Source organism: Grampus griseus, assembly GCF_964374135.1.
Source record: "Grampus griseus genome assembly, chromosome: 17".
In the NCBI taxonomy this organism is placed as follows: Eukaryota; Metazoa; Chordata; class Mammalia; order Artiodactyla; family Delphinidae; genus Grampus; species Grampus griseus.
The window spans coordinates 73,116,767-73,136,938 of NC_139011.1; the positions used below are offsets into that span (position 1 = coordinate 73,116,767).

General features: G+C 42.4%; 1 protein-coding gene across 5 annotated transcripts in view; it reads left to right on the forward strand.

The window, feature by feature from the left end:
• ASPH (aspartate beta-hydroxylase) overlaps positions 1-20,172 on the forward strand; it is a gene marked incomplete at its 3' end in the record, with an annotated part of 208,582 nt that overhangs the window by 80,986 nt on the left and 107,424 nt on the right. For all 5 annotated transcript variants that reach the window (XM_082674443.1, XM_082674445.1, XM_082674444.1 and 2 more), the window contains 3 exons: positions 900-938; positions 1,506-1,541; positions 8,736-8,780. In XM_082674443.1, coding sequence (XP_082530569.1) covers positions 900-938; positions 1,506-1,541; positions 8,736-8,780 — 120 coding nt within the window. The remainder of the gene's footprint in view (positions 1-899; positions 939-1,505; positions 1,542-8,735; positions 8,781-20,172) is intronic.

The window sequence follows — 20,172 nt, forward strand, 5'->3', positions numbered from 1 at the left end:
CAGGGTGACAGAGTGGGCAAGCATTCACTGCTCCTTTGTCTTCCAAATGCCACCAAAAGGATAGAAAATGATCTGTTAAAAATTATACCTTGCTCTACCCGAGCACTAGTAATAATATCTGAAACACAGTAGGTGTTCAAATTTTTTTCTTTATTAAATGAACAAGAAGAATATATTTGTAACCATGCTAGAAAAAAAACACAGTTTGCTCTTAGGGTAGCAGAAATTTTCAGGCATTTTGGAAGATGGAAAAATAGGGATCAGGTTGACTAGGAAAGCAGTGAACCAGCCAGGCATGAGGGGAGACGGCAGCCGAGACAAGGGCCTCCTTTGCAGCGGAGCAGAGAGAGATGAGCCTGGACCGTGGTTAAAGTAGTGGATTAAGACCTGCCGCAGAACCCTCTCTCTCTCTCAGGGACTGGAGGCAGGCCATTTGCCCCAGGTGAAAGATCCGAGCATTGCTCCCTAAGCAAAGTAGAGAATCTGCCTGGTAAAAACTTGGACCCAGAGTGAAAAGCGGGTTGAGCCACGGGTAACTCGGAGCCTCCACTACAGTCACGAAGCAAATAAGAAAATGAAATTCAGTGTCACCCTGGGGTAAACAAATTACTGGATCCAGGTAAACAGTGACTGGGGAGGAACTTTAATTTTCCCCATTTTACAAGAAGGAGGCATATATAATTGCTCCTCTGGCTAAAAGTGGCTGCCCTGCAATTTGAATACCAGGCCTGTTTTACTCCAGACCAAACTCTTCCTGGCTCTACTCTGTAACCTGCCGCTTCCCAGTGACTGAGACCCAGAGGTTCAAAGATAAATTAGACATTGAACCATACCGCAAATGTTGTGTTTTAATGGGAGTGACACAGTGCTCAAGGATTATTTTTCTGTGTACTTTGCAGCGTTTGAGCCATCGGAAAATGAAGGGACAGAAAATTCAGGTAAGGTATTTGTCTAAGCAGATGTTTCCTGCAAGTCAGCTCCCCTTGTATTTGTGAAAATGAATATAGCTTGTGGAACAAAGGCTCCATAGCACAGGGAGATCAACTCAATGCTTGGGGACCACCTAGAGGGGTGGGATAGGGAATGTGGGACGGAGGCTCACGAGGGAGGGGATATGGGGATATATGTATACATATAACTGATTCACTTTGTTATACAGCAGAAACTAACACAACATTGTAAAGCATTTATACTCCAAAAAAGATGTGAAATAAAAAGATAGATTTAGTCAGAAATACAAGACATTCTCAAGTCACCAAGGAAGTCATTGGATCATGTTGATATGTTTATTCCCTGTTTGTGGTGTAAGTTTTATGTCAGCAGGGATAATGCCAGCCGATTGATGTATTCTTTGAATATAATTTAGAAATTAAAGTTGATATTCTAGTGAGTGTCTCTATAAGAAGCCCCAATCTAAAAAGAGCCAAATTTAGGTCTGAGTGGAAATGTTCATTTAAGGACCTAGTGAAGATGAGTTAATGTAAGACATGTTTGCTTTTTTTTAGATAATGCTGTAGATGACTCAAACACAATTTTAGAAGGTAAGTTAATTTTATAGACATGATTTCACTTTTTATATTAAAATGATGTTCATTTCTTCAACAAGCACTTATTACACCTCACTATTTGCTGTCTTTACAGTGCTCAGGGGCTAGGAGGGCAAGAGTGCATAAGAGAGTTGGAATTCTGTTTTCACTGCAGCTGGAACTCTAGTGGCCAAAGAGATGATGAAGTCATTAAAGATTATGAGAAGTGCAGTGATGGAGATAAAACCAGGATCGTGTAGTAGAAAGTAACTTGTTAGGGTGAGGAGGGCCACCCTAAATAGGAGGAGGTGGTCTTGTGAGAAGGAGTTATCCCTAGGCAGAGGGGGGTTGAAATGGTAGGAGTGTAAATTGATACAGCCACTATGGAAAACAGTATGGAGGTTCCTTAAAAAACTAAAAATAGAACTACCGTATGACCCAGCAGTCCCACTACTGGGCATATACCCTGAGAAAACCATAATTCAAAAAGAGACATGAACCACAGTGTTCATAATTGCGTCCTTTACATTGTTACTCAGCTGGTAAAACCTTTTTTTGAACCTGAAGGATTTGTTTCAGAAAAATAAAACCTGTTACATATGTTACATAGTCATGCTTCGACACGACTTAGATTTCTGAAGTTCATAACAGTTTGCAAAGCTCGTTCCCATATACTGTTTCCATTGTTTCTCACCATAGGCACTGAAGAGGAACCTGGGCAAATAGCATTGTACTTACTTTACAAATGAAGGGCTGAGAGCCTGAGGTGAGGTCAGGTGGCTGCCCGGGTTCCAGCTAGAGTGGCCGGGCTGGTCTTCAATCCAGCATTGGGGCCGGCAGTTGACCCTGGAGTCTGTGTGCTCACAAGGAACATGTCATGGGGAATTTTGCTCATGAGATTAATCTTAGAATTCATTTATGATCCACTGATTGTCAGTTTTCAGATTAAATGTTACTGCTTCTGAGCTTGGTTAGACAAAGTACAGTCAACTGAATTGGAGAAGATGGGGAGGGGGAAGGGGAGAGGAGGAGAGGGGATGCTAGAACTTCCCTCATTGTCCACTTTGCTGCTGGGAGAGACCCCAGCACAGGAGCTGTGGGCCGCTCTGTCTAAGCTGATCATCCTTGGAGCAGGCTGGATGGCACTCAGGTTTTCTCCCACCTCCTATTACTCAGTTCTCTATGGAAAATATAACTGAGTCTGTTTTTTTATTCAATTAGAATTAGAAAATGGAAACTCAGAATCCCTAGAAAGAACTTCATCCAACCCAACCCACATATATTGTTTTATGTAAAAGAACTAACCTCACAATATGCAACTTGGCTTTGCCTTTTTTTGTATTAGAAATACAGTTTTTGTGAAACCATTTCCTCTAAGATCAGGAATAAGACAAGGTTGTCTACTCTCACCGCTATTATTCAACATAGTTTTGGAAGTTTTAGCCACAGCAATCAGAGAAGAAAAAGAAATAAAAGGAATCCAAATGGGAAAATAACAAGTAAAGCTGTCACTGTTTGCAGATGACATGATACCATACATAGAGAATCTAAAGATGCTACCAGAAAATGACTAGAGCTAATCAATTAGTTTGGTAAGGTAGCAGGATACAGAATTAATGCACAGAAATCTCTTTCATTCCTATACACTAATGGTGAAAAATCTGAAAGAGAGATTAAGGAAACACTCCCATTTTCCATTGCAACAAAAAGAATAAAATACTTAGGAATAAACCTACCTAAGGAGACAAAAGACCTATATGCAGAAAACTATAAGACACTGATGAAAGAAATTAAAGATGATACAAACAGATGGAGAGATATACCATGTTCATGGATTGGAATAATCAACATTGTGAAAATGACTATACTACCCAAAGCAATCTACAGATTCAATGCAATCCCTATCAAACTACCAATGGCATTTTTCAGAGAACTAGAACAAAAAACTTCACAATTTGTATGGAAACACAAAAGACACCGAATAGCCAAAGCAATCTTGAGAAAGAAAAACAGAGCTGGAGGAATCAGGTTCCCTAACTTCAGACTATACTACAAAGCTATAGTAATCAAGACAGTATGGTACTGGCACAAAAACAGAAATATAGGTCAGTGGAACAGGATAGAAAGCCCGGAGATAAACCCACGCACATATGGTCACCTTATGATTGATAAAGGAGGCAAGAATATACAGTGGAGAAAAGACAGCCTGTTCAGTAAGTGGTGCTGGGAAAACTGGACAGCTACATGTAAAAGAATGAAATTAGGGCTTCCCTGGTGGCGCAGTGGTTGAGAGTCCGCCTGCCGATGCAGGGGACACGGGTTCGTGCTCTGGTCCAGGAAGATCCCACATGCCGTGGAGTGGCTGGGCCCGTGAGCCATGGCTGCTGAGCCTGCATGTCCAGAGCCTGTGCTCTGCAACAGGAGAGGCCACAACAGTGAGAGGCCCGCGTACCACAAAAAAAAAAAAAAAAAGAATGAAATTAAAACACTCCCTAACACCATACACAAAAATAAACTCAAAATGGATTAAAGACCTAAATGTAAGGCCAGACACTATAAAACTCTTAGAGGAAAATATAGGCAGAATACTCTGACATAAATCACAGCAAGATCCTTTTTGACCCACCTCCTAGAGAAATGGAACTAAAAACAAAAATAAACAAATGGGACCAAATGAAACTTAAATGCTTTTGCACAGCAAAGGAAGCCATAAACAAGACGAAAAGACAACCCTCTGAATGGGAGAAAATATTTGCAAATGAAGCAACTGACAAAGGATTAATCCCCCAAATATATAAGCAGCTCATGCAGCTCAATATCAAAAAAACAAACAACCCAATCCAAAAATGGGTAGAAGACCTAAACAGATATTTCTCCAAAGAAAATATACAGATTGCCAACAAACACATGAAAGGATGCTCAACATCACTAATCATTAGAGAAATGCAAATCAAAACTACAATGAGATATCACCTCACACCAGTCAGAATGGCTATCATCAAAAAATCTACAAACAATAGGGCTTCCCTGGTGGCGCAGTGGTTGAGAGTCCGCCTGCTGATGCAGGGAACACGGGTTCGTGCCCCGGTCCGGGAAGATCCCACATGCCGTGGAGTGGCTGGGCCCGTGAGCCATGGCCACTGAGCCTGCGCGTCTGGAGCCTGTGCTCCACAACGGGAGAGGCCACAACAGTGAGAGAGGCCCGCGTACCGCAAAAAAAAAAAAAAAATCTACAAACAATAAATGCTGGAGAGGGTGTGGAGAAAAGGGATCCCTCTTGCACTGTTGGTGGGAATGTAAATTGATACATCCACTATGGAGAACACTATGGAGGTTCCTTAAAAAACTAAGTAGGACTACCATACGACTCAGCAATCCTACTACTGGGCATATACCCTGAGAAAACCATAATTCAAAAAGAGTCATGTACCACAATGTTCACTGCAGCTCTATTTGCAATAGCCAGGACATGGAAGCAACCTAAGTGTCCATCGACAGATGAATGGATAAAGAAGATGTGGCACATATATACAATGGAATATTACTCAGCCATAAAAAGAAACGAAACTGAGTTATTTGTAGTGAGGTGGATGGACCTAGAGTCTGTCATACGAAGTGAAGTAAGTCAGAAAGAGCAAAACAAATATCGTATGCTAACACATATTTATGGAATCTAAAAAAAAAAAGGTTCTGAAGAACCTATGGGCAGGACAGGAATACAGACATAGAGAATGGACTTGAGGACATGGGGAGGGGGAAGGGTAAGCTGGGACAAAGAGTGGCATGGACATATATACACTACCAAATGTAAAATAGATAGCTAGTGGGAAGCAGCCGCATAGCACAGGGAGATCAGCTCGGTGCTTTGTGACCACCTAGAGGGGTGAGCTAGGGAGGGTGGGAGGGAGACGCAAGAGGGAGGAGATATGGGGATGTATGTATATGTATAGATGATTCACTTTGTTTTAAAGCAGGAACTAACACACCGTTGTAAAGAAATTATACTCCAATAAAAACGTTAAAAGCATTAGGGATGAACTGAAAAAAAAAATACAGTTTTTTCCTAACCTTTTGATCAGCCAGTAGAGGGCGTAACAGAGGCTGCTCAGGGAATTCCTTCTGCTGGGCAGTGGGGCTCTGGATTGTGCGCCTCTGGCCCAGCCCGCAGCTTCTATGTTCCTGCGGCACTTGAGTGCACAGCGAGAGGAGACTTGTCATCGTCACTCGCCCACCAAACTTCTCTTCCCTTGTCTTCCCTCATCTTGGCTGGTTGCATCAATAAGTCCTCGGGTTCCCAAACCAGAAATGTGGGTGTTGTGTCCTCTCCTCGTCTCTCTATAGCTAATCCCAAGTCCTGTTGAATAGTCTCCTTAAACATTTCTCAAATTTATTCTTTCCTCTGAAGCTCTGGTAATCTAGTTCAGCCCCTCATCAACTTCCTGGACAATGGCTGTAGCCTGCTAGCTAGTCTTCTTAACTCCACGCTTGTCGCCTTCAAATCCATCTTTCACAGTGTCGCTAGGATGAGCTCTTCAGAAGTACACATCTGGCTATGTCAGTCCTGTGCTTAAACCCTTCTGTGTCAGTAAGGTTACTTTCTGCTGCAGGTAACAGAAAACTGAATTTGAATTGGCTTAAGCAGTAAAGAGATGGGACAGATCATTTGGGGCCTTGGAGGACCTAGTAAGGAATTTGGATTTTTTTCTGAGTACAGTCAGAATCTATGGAAATACTTGTGAGATATGACATAATCTGATTTATGTTTTGAAAGATTACTTGTACTCTTAGAGAATGGATTGGATGGAGCGAGAAGGGAAGCAGGGGCCACCCTGTTAGGAAATTATTGAGTCCTAATCCAGAGAAGGGATCATGGTGGCCTGGAGGAAGACCATGAAGTGGAAATGGAGGGGCAAGTTTTAAACTTGAAATGTATTTTAGAATTACAGCTGATGGAACTTCCTGATGGTGGTGAAGTAAAGAGGAATAAAGGGGCCTTTGGTTTGCTTTGAATAACTGTTGGATGTTAGGGCTGTTTACTGAGAAGAAATGATTTTCTTTCCTGGTTTAGGGAAGAAAATCAAAGATTCCATATTAGGTATTTTATGTTCAGGAATTATGTGAGATGCCCAGGTGGAGGCGTCAAGTAGGGAGTCGGATATGCCAATCTGAGCTCGATGGGTGAGATGCCCAGGTGGAGGCGTCACGTAGGGAGTCGGATATGCCAATCTGAGCTCGATGGGTGAGATGCCCAGGTGGAGGCGTCAAGTAGGGATTGGATATGCCAATCTGAGCCCGATGGGTGAGATGCCCAGGTGGAGGCGTCAAGTAGGGAGTTGGATATGCCAATCTGAGCTAGATGGGTGAGATGCCCAGGTGGAGGCGTCAAGTAGGGAGTCGGATATGCCAATCTGAGCCCGATGGGTGAGATGCCCAGGTGGAGGCGTCAAGCAGGGAGTCGGATATGCCAATCTGAGCTCGATGGGTGAGATCTGAGATGGATGTGAATGCTTGGAGCCATCCCCATGGAGATGGCGCCAATTCCATGGAAATAGATCATTTTGGAGGTGAGTGCAGAGGGAGTAGACCAGCAGTTCCAGAACTGAGCTCTAAGGAATCCCAACATTGTGACGTTTGAGGGAGCATGCATAGCCAGTGAGAAAACCAGCAGGGAAGGATGGGAAAGAGCAGAAGGAAGGGAGAGTATGTTCTGTGCTACTGCCACTGGAATTTCAGGACTTGCAAAGCATCGATCGCATTTGGCAATGTGGAGAATGTCGGTGATCTCAGCAAAAGCTATTTGAGTAGATTGATGGGGGTCAAAGCCATACTGAAGTGGGTTTACAAAGTCCTGGAGTAAGGCAAAGTAGGCTCTATCAATAGGCAATACTTTCAGGTTGTGCTAATATAACGAATTATTTCTTTTAAAAAATCTTGTTATATCATTACCAAAATACATTTCAGATAAGTTTGTTAAATGTACATTTTCTCAGAACAAATTTGGATGAAAATTTATCACAGTAATAATGTCTCTCAGTATAACATCAGGGATGAAAATAACAACGGATGTGGTTAATACTTTACGATGCATACAAGTTTTTCAAATATACCTAAAATGACAAAAGTAAAAGAAGTTCTGAGAAAAATATTGGTCAAGTTGGTAAAGTGCTAACATGTCTCTAGATTATTAAGAACCAAATAAATAGGCAAACCGTGAACAAGCCAGTCACAACACCGAAAGCTAGTGAACATTCATGGTGCTGCCACTAGGAGAAGGAACTCTTCCAGAAGCTTAACAGGGGTCAGGGAGAATATGTGTGATAGTTTTCTGTTTCCTTTTTACTTTTATCTAAAATATTTCCAACTGTTTTGAGCATGTATCATTCTTAAAATTAGAAGCAAAGTAATGCAAGAAGAAAAATGATTAAAATAGCTGCATAAATATTTTGAGTTTTAGAAAATGCTAATAAAAATTCCTCCTTTTGACCAAAGCCTGTTAAAAATCTTGAGCAAAGGGAAAGCAGATACAGTCTTACCTCTCGATTACGGTAATGTTACAGGGGTTGGTAGGGATGAAGATGTAAATATGTGATGTAATTTTATAGAGTGAATCAAGTCAGTATATCATTATACTGTTGAGTGGGGAGGCTTACAGTTTCTTTAGTTGTAAGTAGGTTGAAGTAGCCAAGGAAAAAGACTAGATGTTAACCTTCATATCCACATTTCTGGCTAGTTTTAGAATATGTTAACCTTGAGTATTATTTTTCAAAAACAAGTTTATTAAAGATAGTGATATATTTTTAAGATTCGGTTTCAATTTGATTTTTTGTGCCATTAAGAAGAAATGAGATGCTTTAAATGTCTTTCTTCAGCTTTCTTGTCAAGTCTGATGCAAAATTGTGGTGAAAACTTAGGTTTTAGTTCATATCTCCTTTGCCAGACTGAGTTTTGAGGTCAGTCAGTTAGGCAGATAATGTTTTAAAGCCTGTAGTTCAGGACAGTTGAGAAATATACAACATTTTACAAAGTTATAGCTAATTTTTCTGTGTTGGGATGGTGGAAAAACCTAATGTTTTATGATAATTGCAGTTGAACACCCAAAAAAGTCTGTAAAAATGATCACTGTAACTTAAAGATCAGTGGTCTGTATTTTAAATACTGGTCAGCAATCTGTAATTCAGTGTTTTATGATTTATGATTTATTTATTTTAGAGGTGCACGTGCCCCATGCGGAGGAACAGCGAGAAGTACCACCAGGTATGGATTTTGTCATATGTATCGCTTTTTCCTTTTTTGTTTAAAAGATGCTGCTGATACACTAGTTGGAATAATTCTATGAAGAGTAGAATTCCTGAGAGAGGAGGATTAATTATACCTAAATTTAAAAAGAAACTGTTCCGTGTTTTCGTCAGTTGAGCCAAAGTAATGGGAAATAGACATCAGACTGAGTCTAGTACATATTTGTTGAGCTAGACTTTGAGGAGTACTCATGATCAAAGTACTGTATGATTGTTGCCATTATAGATGGTGCTAGTAGTGGAAGTTAGGTAGGCTTCCATTATAGATGGTGCTAGTAGTGGAAGTTAGGCTTTTTTTTTTTTCCTTTTGTTCTGATTGACAGGCTATCTGATGGAGGATGTGGAATCAGACTTGCCTTCAGATAAAAGATTAATAGTGTTTAAATTAGTGACATTGGCCCTCCTCCTCCCCCGTCTTCCCCGAGAGCACCCTTGTGCCCTGCGTGACCCAGGCAGTCCTTCCTGCCAGCCCACTGTGTTACACCCTCTGCTTTTTCCTCCCTTCCCCCGTATGTCCCTTTCATCATCAGTGAGTTTAAACTCATCATCAATGAGTTCAACCAAGGCCTGTGCTTTCAGATGCGTTTCAGAGATGACATTAACCATACCTGCAGTCGGAAATTAACATAGAAACCTCTTGCTTTCAAAGTGGGAAAAAAATGTTTCATTAGGAGAGGATTTTCCAACACCTCTTTCCCAAATGTATTTCTTCTTGTCTCTCTGTTTTATTTCCATTGTTTTCTTTCTGTGTCCTTTATTGGTTCAATTTTTACTCACGTTTTTCACATGATGCTTAATGTGAATTCTATAGCAATGATGTACATTCGTATTACTGATTTTGGTAGAAATAATTGTGCCTTCCAAAATTTAGTGAAATACTAAATTTCAAGAGGAAAACAACCTTTTCTAATCAGAGTGTTTTTAGTTACACCACAGCTCATATTTGCTTATTTAATAGTTGGGATGTTGTAGATTTTGATAGTTGTGGCGTGTTGTACATTTAAAATATATACGAATACTAAAGGAGCTGCATTGTTGGTATTGTGATATGAGTGAGAAAAGAAATCCATGGAGAAGTTGATCTTTTACAAGATGACTGCTGGGCATATGAGTGTATTTTGTGTTTAGGAAAGATGCACAGAGCAGGGAAGGTCGATGTTTCTGCCCTGCTTCTGTACTTTCCTCTTCGTTGTTGAGCAATGCTTCACAGAGTGCCTCGTTTCTAACCTGAGGATGCAGGGCAGGTTACTGAATTTGCATTTTGATTACTGTCCATTCCTCTCAAGAAAATTGTTTCATAAGTATTCCTAAAAATAACGAGTTTCTGCAACACTGACTCTTTTCTAGTTATAGTTGATATTTTTTAATATTTACCTGACTTGAATGAAGGTAGGAAACGTAATAATATTTTCTGACCAAAAAGTTCTGTGCTTCTACTTTGGTGTCTTATAAATGAAGTCCAAGAATTTCCTTGGAACATAAATACAAAATACTAAGTGGTTGGGGGGCTGGAATAAGGTGCCTTTTTTGATGAGATGTGTAACAGCTGAAGTGAATGAAAATGAAGATTGGGTTCATATGCATGTTTCCTGACACATATGAGCTCCCAGTACATGGTGGCCGAGGCTCTTGTTGTTTAGTAATTAATTAGCCTGATCTCTGAGCTGGATCAAGAGAAGCTAAATTCTGAGAGCCCTGATCAAGGAGTTGTAACCTGTCAGTTGTAATGCATTTGTCTTACATTCTGGTGTCATAAAAATTTGAGTGATGCACTGCACGGCTGTAGTTTGACCTTCACCAAAGAGGATGTGAGGCGGAGAGTCAGCAATAATTATTTGTAATGATTGCACTGGGTTTGCTTATCTCCTATTCTTAGTCTTACTTTATATTACATTTTTTAAATTATTCAGTCTTACAAAAGAATAATATTCATACATCGGTCTCTATTTTGTACAATAAGGTGACTGCTTTTGCAACAGTGTTGAATTATGTGATGCAGGAACTGAGGAAACAATCGTGGGACCCATTTCCTTACTACCTTTCAATCTTTAAAATTCCTTATTCAGTGGAAAACGCAAACTGAGGCCCTCTGCAAAATGCTGGGTATCGGTTTTTCCTGGCCCTCGGAATCTAACTGATGATTACTTTGCCTTCCCCGATCTTTCTACGACTAGGTTATACGATCTTAATATTGCGTATTAAAGTTCATAGTAACATACTTATCGCTGTGATAATCCCATCCTGTGGGTGTACAGCTGGGGATAGCAACCAAGACGGCGTCATTAACTTCTCAGAGTGGCAGCACCCAGAGGAGGGGGAACTAACCCGACTTTGGGGCCCGGAGTGTAAGCGTGAGGCAAGGCCTCCCACGTGTGGTCGTGCTGGAGCGGAGCCTTGAGGAGCTGCTGGAAGTGAAGGAGCTGGCACGTCGGGGGTGGGCACGGCAAGTGCTTGCAGCACAAAGTCCAAGGTGGTGTGCCAGGTACAGGTGTAAGTAGACAGTGTGGACGGGCAGGCGGCGCTTCTCGGAGGATCCCGTAAACGATGTTTGCGAATTTGAACGTGGGCCTGAAAGTGCAGGGAAGCAGCAGAAAAATTCCAAGCCGGGGAGTCGTGTGATCAGATCCAGATTTGAACAGAGGAGGTCCTGTGGGGAGGTGGAGACCAGTCAGGGGGCAGATGTGTTCATCTAAGCAGAAGTGGTGGGACCTGGAACTGGTGGCAGGGACGCAGAGCAGGGACGGATTTCACGGACCCTGGCGGTGGAGGTAATTTGGTGGGAGAGGGGCTGGTTGAGGGGGAAGAGTCGAGCTTGATTCCTGTGCTTCTGGCTTGAATGGATGAATGATGGAACCTTAATGGAGATACAGAAGGCGGGAGGAACAGAGGGTAGCAGAGACCACTGGCCTGAATTTGGAGACGCTGGGTTTGCAACTTGGTGGACTACCTCTGAGTGGAGACTTCTTCAAATATGTAGGGGCATAATTTGAGTCATTCAGAATTGTAGCTGAGCTTTTACGTTGTTTGCCTTGTTATTCTTTGAATAAGTTCCCATGGTCTCCAGGATTTTTGATTGCACAGGTTACAGAAATGCTTATTCCTCACAATCCAGCTAACAGTTGAATTCTAAGAGAACCTAAGGTCAAACCCATCTTTTAAAACTCTCTCTGTTGAGGTGTAATTTACACACAGGGAGGTGCTCACATGTTGAGGGTACAGTTTGATGGACTTGTACGTGTGATACATTCTTGTACCCACTACGCAGAGTTCTTCCAGCCCCTGGAGGTCTCTCCCTCTCCCCTCCCCCAGTAACGCGCCCACAAATGATAGCTACTGTTCTGACCTGTGTCATCATAGATTGATCTGCCCGTCTTTGAATTTGATTGAATAGAACCTCAAGTAAACACACACACATATATATACACTTCTTTTGTGACTGGTTTCTGTTGCTCATCATTATGACTGTGAGTTTCATCCAGTTTGATATTTATAGTTATTGGTTTTATCACTGCTATTTACTGTAATATTCCATTTAAAAATTCCCTTCTGTGTTTATGGCTGCAGGGGCTATTTCTAGTTTGGGGCTGTTATGAAGAAAGCGGCTGTGAATATTCTTATACATGTCTTTTGGTGGACAAACATTCATTTCTGTTGGATGTACAAAAGTATACATATAATTTCCAGTTCCTTCTCGTTAGCGCCAAATAATTCTGCTTACATAAGAATTTCTGGTTACACACACACGTATGCACACATGTAGACAGATACATAGGGAAGGAAGGAAGGGAGGGAGGGAGGAAGGAAGGATCGCAATCCAGCTTTAGAAATTATATGGGAATTTCGCTGGGCCTTTATGTGCACAAACGCCTTTTTTACTCTAATTGTAACATAGATCCAGTGCTGTGGTAGTAAAATAAATCAGACACTAGAGTTCAGAATAAGAAAATATTTGTTGAAAGTTGGACAGGAATGAATTTTACTTCTTTTAAAATAGTGTATACTTTTTTTACCAACCACTTATATCTTCAATAACATTAAAATTGATATAAGATTATTAAAGTAATATATTTTAACTGCAACTTCAGTATCCTCTTGCCCCTTGAAAATCCTTCCTATATTTGTGTTTCAAATGCCATACTAGATTTCCCCCCCTCTATTGCATTTCGTTTTAATACAGTGAAAACATTGATGGGAGAAATTTAATTTAATTTGTATTTCGCAAAAGACTGACATTTTTAAATTCAGTTGTAATTCTCAGATGCTCTAGAGAACCTCTGATTTTCATTAGCTTTGCAATGAAAGCAGTAGGAACTACTTTCATAGTAGTAGGGCCCCCAGGCACTACTCTAGGTAGTGAATCATTCTGTTACCCTGTTGCTGTTAAAAACAACAACAATACAAAAAAAAAAAGCATTTACTTCTGTTGCTGGGTTTTTTAAAAGTAGAGTAAAAATGAAGCAGTTTCGCAGTCTATGTCTAGTTGGTCCTTTAATTTAGATTTCCCCTTATCTTTGCAGATACTTAAAGCTTCAGAAAGGCTGCCCCTACCACCACAGGAGGACCAGTTTACCCATACGCTGCAAAAGATGGCTGGGATAGATCTTGTGAAGTAATTTCTGAGCAGACCAAGATCTTTGGGAATGAACACTAAAGATGTTTTGAATGAACCATAGTCCACTGGCATTTTAGTGTATTTTTTTTTTAGAAACAAAAATCACATGTGATGTTACATTCCTGCATGTCCTTTTCTGATAACCTTAGTGGATCCATTGGATTTCTTTTCTTTTTCCTTTTGTGACACAGCTTTTAGTCTTACCTGCATTTATGTGTTTTTCAGACAATAGTTAATCGTATTGATGATGTAGCAGCAATTGTCATGGCAGGATTTTAATATCTCTTATCTGTAATTAACACTAACTGTGTTGGGCTGACTTATATACACTGTGTGAAACATGATTTAAAACCACTAAGAGTGTCTTAAAGACACTGATGGGGTCATTATTAGCTGTGAAGATTTGCGTTGTATATATCTGCAGCAATACCTTTATAAAAAATTGCTACATTAGCTTCGAGTATTCAGGGTAAAACTCAACATTTGAGATTCCTGTAGCTTTTAGCTTGTTAATTAGAAAAATTTTAAATTTCAATAAAAGTTTAAGTTATCACGGTTAATTTATTTTTCAAAATAAGGGGGGAACGTTATTGTTAGGACGCAGGGGAAAGGAATGGCCTGTTATATCATGCAAAAATGCTTTTCCACACCTCGGAGTGATTGTAGAATAGCTGTAGTCCCGTGAGTATCTGTGTAAATTTTAGGAAGTCTCTTATCAATTACTGGTGCATAACGTAAAGGTTGTTCTGCCTTTGGCTGGTTAAGTAACGCCCGTACAACGCCGAAGGCTGCTCCGTGTATAAAAGTCCACGGGGCCTCTGGCTGGGTGATGTAGGCTGTGTGAAAAGTGCTCACCAGCCAGAGGCCCGCTGCTGTTTGACAGTGTGTGAGCCCTTTCCTTTCCATGCTGAAGCATTTCTTCTGTTTTTAGTGTGAGTCATTTGTGGCTCAGAAATAGCCGCCGTGATGAAAATACTCATTTGTTAGAAAAAAAAAGGTAGCTACACCCTCATTTTGAAAGGACCCTGAGCTATAAAAAAAAAAAAAAAACTCTAAGAAGTGGTTTCATTTGTGTGTCCGGGGAGCTCTTGATCATGTTCACATTGTTTTAAGATAAAGTGGCATTTTTTTCTGCTTTTAGGGTCAAAATCAAAGAGATTTTATATTTTTCTCATTAGAGGTCATCGGTACAATGTAGTAAGTTATGCTGAACCGTAGTGTAGTGAAACCCAAAGTAATATGTTAGTAAAGAAGCAATAATTTTCTAAAGCTGTGATCTGGGTAATACAGAGTTGCTACTCAGAATCTCCTAAGGCTCTTACTCCGTATTGTGAATTATAGAAGACTACTTTTTATAAAGCCATATTTTTTTAGGGAAACTTAGGAGTGACATAGAACTGATAACTGCGTAGAATAAATTTTGCTGGATTTTTGTATATAATCATCTCTAGAACTCTGGACATTGAAGATTCATTATGCTGTGGTCAACTTCAAATACTTTCTAATTCCAAATATCTCAACGAATGAGCCTTGTCTTTACAGATATATGCCAAGCTGGGCAGCATCAATGGATTTTCTAAAAATAATGTAATCATCTTCTATTGAATGTTATTTGAGTGCAATAAAATGCAGAATTCATCTCTACATTGTCCTTATTTTGAAGTATATTATTTTTTGTTTTGTTACATAACAAAATTGGTTCGTTTTATACTTACTAGTATTTTAGAATATTATAGCATTTTTGATGACTAAAATCACAAAGGCGTACCCTCAACCTCTTTCTTAACCTATTTCTTGTAGGTAATGTTTATTTATTTTGTTTAACATTTACTATTATGCTACATTTTTGGGAGCAGAATGAAAATGAAATAGCCCCTGCATCCATCCTGTGTAGGTTTTTGTCCGGCACCTAGAAGTTCGGATAATTCCCTGGTGCGGCCACTCCCCTCCCCTGTACCCTCTGATCCTCTGTTGACCATCACACGGTGGGGATATTAACTTCAGCCTGGTTGAGAGGACCAAGGAGCAGCTGGAAGGGCAGCATAGGATACAGAAGGTTCTCTTCTGATCTTCATTCTGTGGGCAGAAAAGGAGAACTAGACACATAGGGACGAAGCTTCTGGGGTTCTAGAAAGTGTTGTTTTCTCTTCCAATATGCCCAGAAGAAACTCTTAGAAAAAGACTTTCAGGCTAAGCAGACCACTTTTCGTGACTGCACTTACTCTGCTAAGTGCTGAGTTAGGGAGTCGAGTTTTCCCAGCACATGGGTGTTATTACCCTGCTTGCAGACAAGGAGACTGAGGGTCAGAGAGGCTGAAATGCCTGCTGGCTGAGGTCATTCATGGCCTAGAGTCTAGAGTGCTCAGGTGGAGGGCACCAGGTGGAGGGCGGAAGCCATTGGAGGGCGGCCACAAGCTGGTGGAGGGCAGTTAGGTAACTAAGGAGTAATAGTCCAGGTGATGTTGTGATAAGACCTGACCTGGGGAAGCGCTATTGGAGAGAGAGGACGGGGGACCATGTGACTTAGTGAAGACTGGGTCAGGGAGAAGCGGAGCCCCAGGTCTGGGTCTTGGGGGGTGAACAGATGCCAGTGTGACAAGGAACTCGGGAGGACACACAGGCCTGGATGGAGATTAGCTTTGCCAACAAGAACTGGCCAGTAGGCAGATTAGCGCAGTAGCTGGAATATGATTGCGTTCAGAATAATTGAATATGCAAAAGTGATTTTTTTTTAATGGTTGTATGACAGTTTTTAAAAGATTAAGATCCTGTTCTTTTTAGTAAGATTTTCCTTATAATGTTAAATAGTGTTGAAAAAGAAGAAGTAGGCGGGAGCCCAGAGCGAGGCGCACAGCGGAGGAGTTGGGATCCGGCGCAAAAGTTTCCTCCTAACTGCAGGCCCGCGCGCCACCACCAGGGCCGGGGCCGGGGCCCTAAACCTCGGCGTCCCCGGCCCCCCGCCACCTGGGGGGTCGCCCTCCCCGCTGCCGCCTCCTCTCCGATTCCCGCCTGCCCGGGGCCAAGGGGCTCTGCTGCAAGCCCCCGGCCCGGAGGGCGCCCCGGGGTCTCTGTGCCCGCCCGCGCCTGCCGGCCCAGACACCTGTTCGGCCCAGCCCGGCCCGGTCGCCGGGGGCCAGGATGAAAGTGGCCGTGCGCCTCGGCAGGACCGGCACCGTGGTGCCCTGCAAGGAGGGCCAGATGCGTGTCCGGAAGCTCACGCAGCAGGCGCTGCAGCGGTACCTGAAGACCCGGGAGAAGGGAAAAAGGAATCGGAAGCTCTGAGAACACTGCGCTTTACTCTCCCACATGGCAGCCATCAGTTGGAGCTAAGGACACCTCTTTAGAAGGAATCATCGTGCTGTAGTCTCCATCACCACCTTTCCCAGCAGATGAGTGTGCCCCCAATACTGCTTCCTTGTGTGCTGTCGCCTCAGGGTTCTGGCCTTTCTTTCAATCGGATCTCATCCATTCCATGGCTTCAGCTACCCTCAAGCACACACCTGTCTAGCCTTGAACTTGCTAGAACTCAATATCCACCAGCCTGTGGACTTCACCTCCTTGATGTCCCATATACAGTTCGAGCCCAGCCTGTTCTCTGTACATCTGCTCGTCCCCATTCTCCTGTAGCCTATTTCTCCATTTCTGATGCCACCATTCACCTGGTTATCTAATCCAGAAACCTGGAAATCCTTCATTCCTTGATGACCTCTCATCCTCCATATTCTACCACTTGTCTAGTTGGTCAGAAAGTTCCTTTGATGCTTCCACGCGCTCTTTGATCTGCTTCCTCTTTTCTGCGCCAGACCTTGCGTTTCTCATTCCTGCCGTGGGGAACTGCAGCAGACCAGTTAACTGGCCTTTCTGCCTTTTCTAGCTCCCAACTCTTCCAGACTGTTCTCCATTGAGGACTTTACAGCTGCAAACATGTCTGGAGTATGGCTGGGAGTATTTGAATGGCTCTACATTGCTTTTAGGTGAAAACCCACTTTGCTTACCGGTCCAGTACCTTCTCTATTCCACTGTACCCTTTAAATTGGTACATGCAATGTAGTATTCTGTCACATTTTCCCCCACCCCAGGTAAATCCTGCTTATCTTTTGGGATGAGTCTCCAGTTGCCTCTTCTCTAGGAATTCCCTCCCTCCCTTCCCCCCTCACCATCACTTAGGGGCCTCATTCTCGTGTTCCTAGAGCTCCCTGTGCTGTGCTTTCATTTTGAAAACTACATTTACATTATACTGTCTATTGGTCATGGTCTAGTAACTTAACAGACAGACCCCGAAGGACAGTGGTTTATCCCAGCAAAGGGTTCTCTTTCCGGGTGGGAGGTGTGGGCTCTGACCCATACAACCACCTGTCCACCATTCCTTTTGGCTTTGGAGTTTTCTGCAGATCCCCTGCACTGTGCTAACTGATGAACAAAGAGAGTGTGGAGGATGCCACAGGAGACGTAGGGCCTGGCCTGGAAGTGGCAGACATCACTTTTGTGTCAGCATTCTACTGGTGAGACTGGCCATGTGCCCCGTCTAGATGCAGTGGCCTGGGGAAGTAGTCCACTTGGACATAGGAGAGCGACTAGCTGGGCTCTGCCACATGGTGCAGTCATTTTGTCTCTCTTACTCTACTGTGGGCTATTCAAGAACAAAGAATGAGTCATTTATTTTCCTATCCCCATTTTTTAACACAGTATCTGATATATAGTATGTATACCAGAAATGCTCATTAAATTATATCAAAGTCCACATCGTTTTCTTTCATAAAAATGAAAATGACCTTGTATTCAACACAATGTTTTGTAAGTTTGAAATCTTCATATGTGGTATAGTTTTAAAAAGAAAGTCTAAATGCAACTTTTTTCGATTATCTTCAGTTACCTCATCACATCCACACGTGCTGTAGGCAGTAGTTTAGCGATCCGTTATATCTGCCACACTGATTGTCTTTAATAACAGCTTCAAATTCTGACACGTTGACTCGCTTTGTAGATTTCTGAGAACTGAGCTCTGCAGTTGTGGATCGTCAGCAAAGGAACGTCATAATGTTTTTGTTCCATGCAGATTTGTGCCGTGCTGTCCCATATATTTGAACAATGTTTGATTTTCAGCATTTTATTCATTCATTTCATGTTGATTTTAAAAATGATTCTGGACTGTCAAAAGAAAAAGGAAAAGTAACGTTAGTACAGTTAGAGAATGTGTAACATCGTTTTCTTTTCGTGTATGTATTTAAACACTAAATTCGAGTTACCGGTGAGATTGTAATTTTCTGGGTTGGACTGAGTGTAGAGTTCCCTTTTATGTATGGACTGCCCACTGTTGGAATATACAGAGCATGACTAACGTAGTATTGTTGTAGAGTGTGGCCTTCTGAATCCGTCTTAATTGTTCTGCAACCCTTGGCAAGATTCCTTAGCCTCTCTAAGCCAGTTGCCTGATCTACAGAATTAAAATTACCTTTCAGAGCTGATCGAGTTAAATGGGATCATCTGCATTAAGTGTTTAGAACAATGCCTGGCAGACAGTTAAATTTTAATAAATCATTTTCCTTTTTGGCACATCGAGGGCCATTTGAGGTCTCCCAGGGAAGCCTATGTACAAAGAGTAAAGTAAAGCAAAGTTACGCTTTATTCTACTGTGCAGAATGCTAGTGAGGTAAGCTGGATCTCTTAGAAAACTTTACCTAAGCTAAATTTAAGCACTGCAAACCCGAGAAGCTAAAATTCCCTGCTCTGTGTATTTTCCACACCCAAACACGAGTCTCGGATCTCAGCATGCTGATGTGAGGTAGGGCAGAAGAGGACACAACCCACAGCTTTCGCCCCGGGGCCGGAATGATTGGGCTAGGCCTTCTTAGGGCAGCCTCTCGCCCGCCCTAGGTATTACATTGCAGGAGATACAAACACGGTGGCCCTGATTCCTGGGAGCGCACCTGGCCAGGGCCCTCCCACACCTATTTAAAAGGTGACCAGTGCAATCCACTCCTCCTTCCTTGGTTTCCCCCCTGGGGCAGGAAGATTTGTGGAGAGCCCTAAACTTTTCTTCATGACCAGCACCTACCCGTCTTCTCTAGTCAACTTAGAAACTTGCATTTTACGAGTGATTTTTAAAATTACACTAGCCATGTGTCAGGTAACAGATTACTGGAAGGTGTGGAGACGCCCAGCCCTCCTGCAGGCATTGCTGGTACCGCAGAGAGAGAGCTCTTTGGAGATGGAGACTTTTGATGCTTTTCTTCTATCCTGTATCCCTGATGCCTACAAGAGTGCAGCTTAGTAACCGATGTACTGCCTGGACTGATAAGGACGGTATATATGAATAAGATCAGAAATTCTAGAAAGTTCAGTAGTGATCTAGAAGTCTTTTATTTATTTATTTTGCGGTACGCGGGCCTCTCACCGTCGCGGCCTCTCCTGTTGCGGAGCACAGGCTCCAGGACGCGCAGTCCCAGTGGCCATGGCTCACGGGCCCAGCCGCTCCGCGGCATGTGGGATCTTCCCGGACCGGGGCACGAACCTGCGTCCCCTGCATCGGCAGGCGGACTCCCAACCACTGCGCCACCAGGGAAGCCCTAGAAGTCTTTTTTATTTTATATCCTCATACCTCCTGAAGCACTGGCTAGTGTGTATACAGCCATCGTTATAAAACCCACTCTTTGCAAAAGTCAAGACCTGCACTTCTCTTTGCCTTCGTTTCCCTTGCAACAAAAGTAGAGGCTGGCACAGGAGAAAGAGCGTGTTTTGG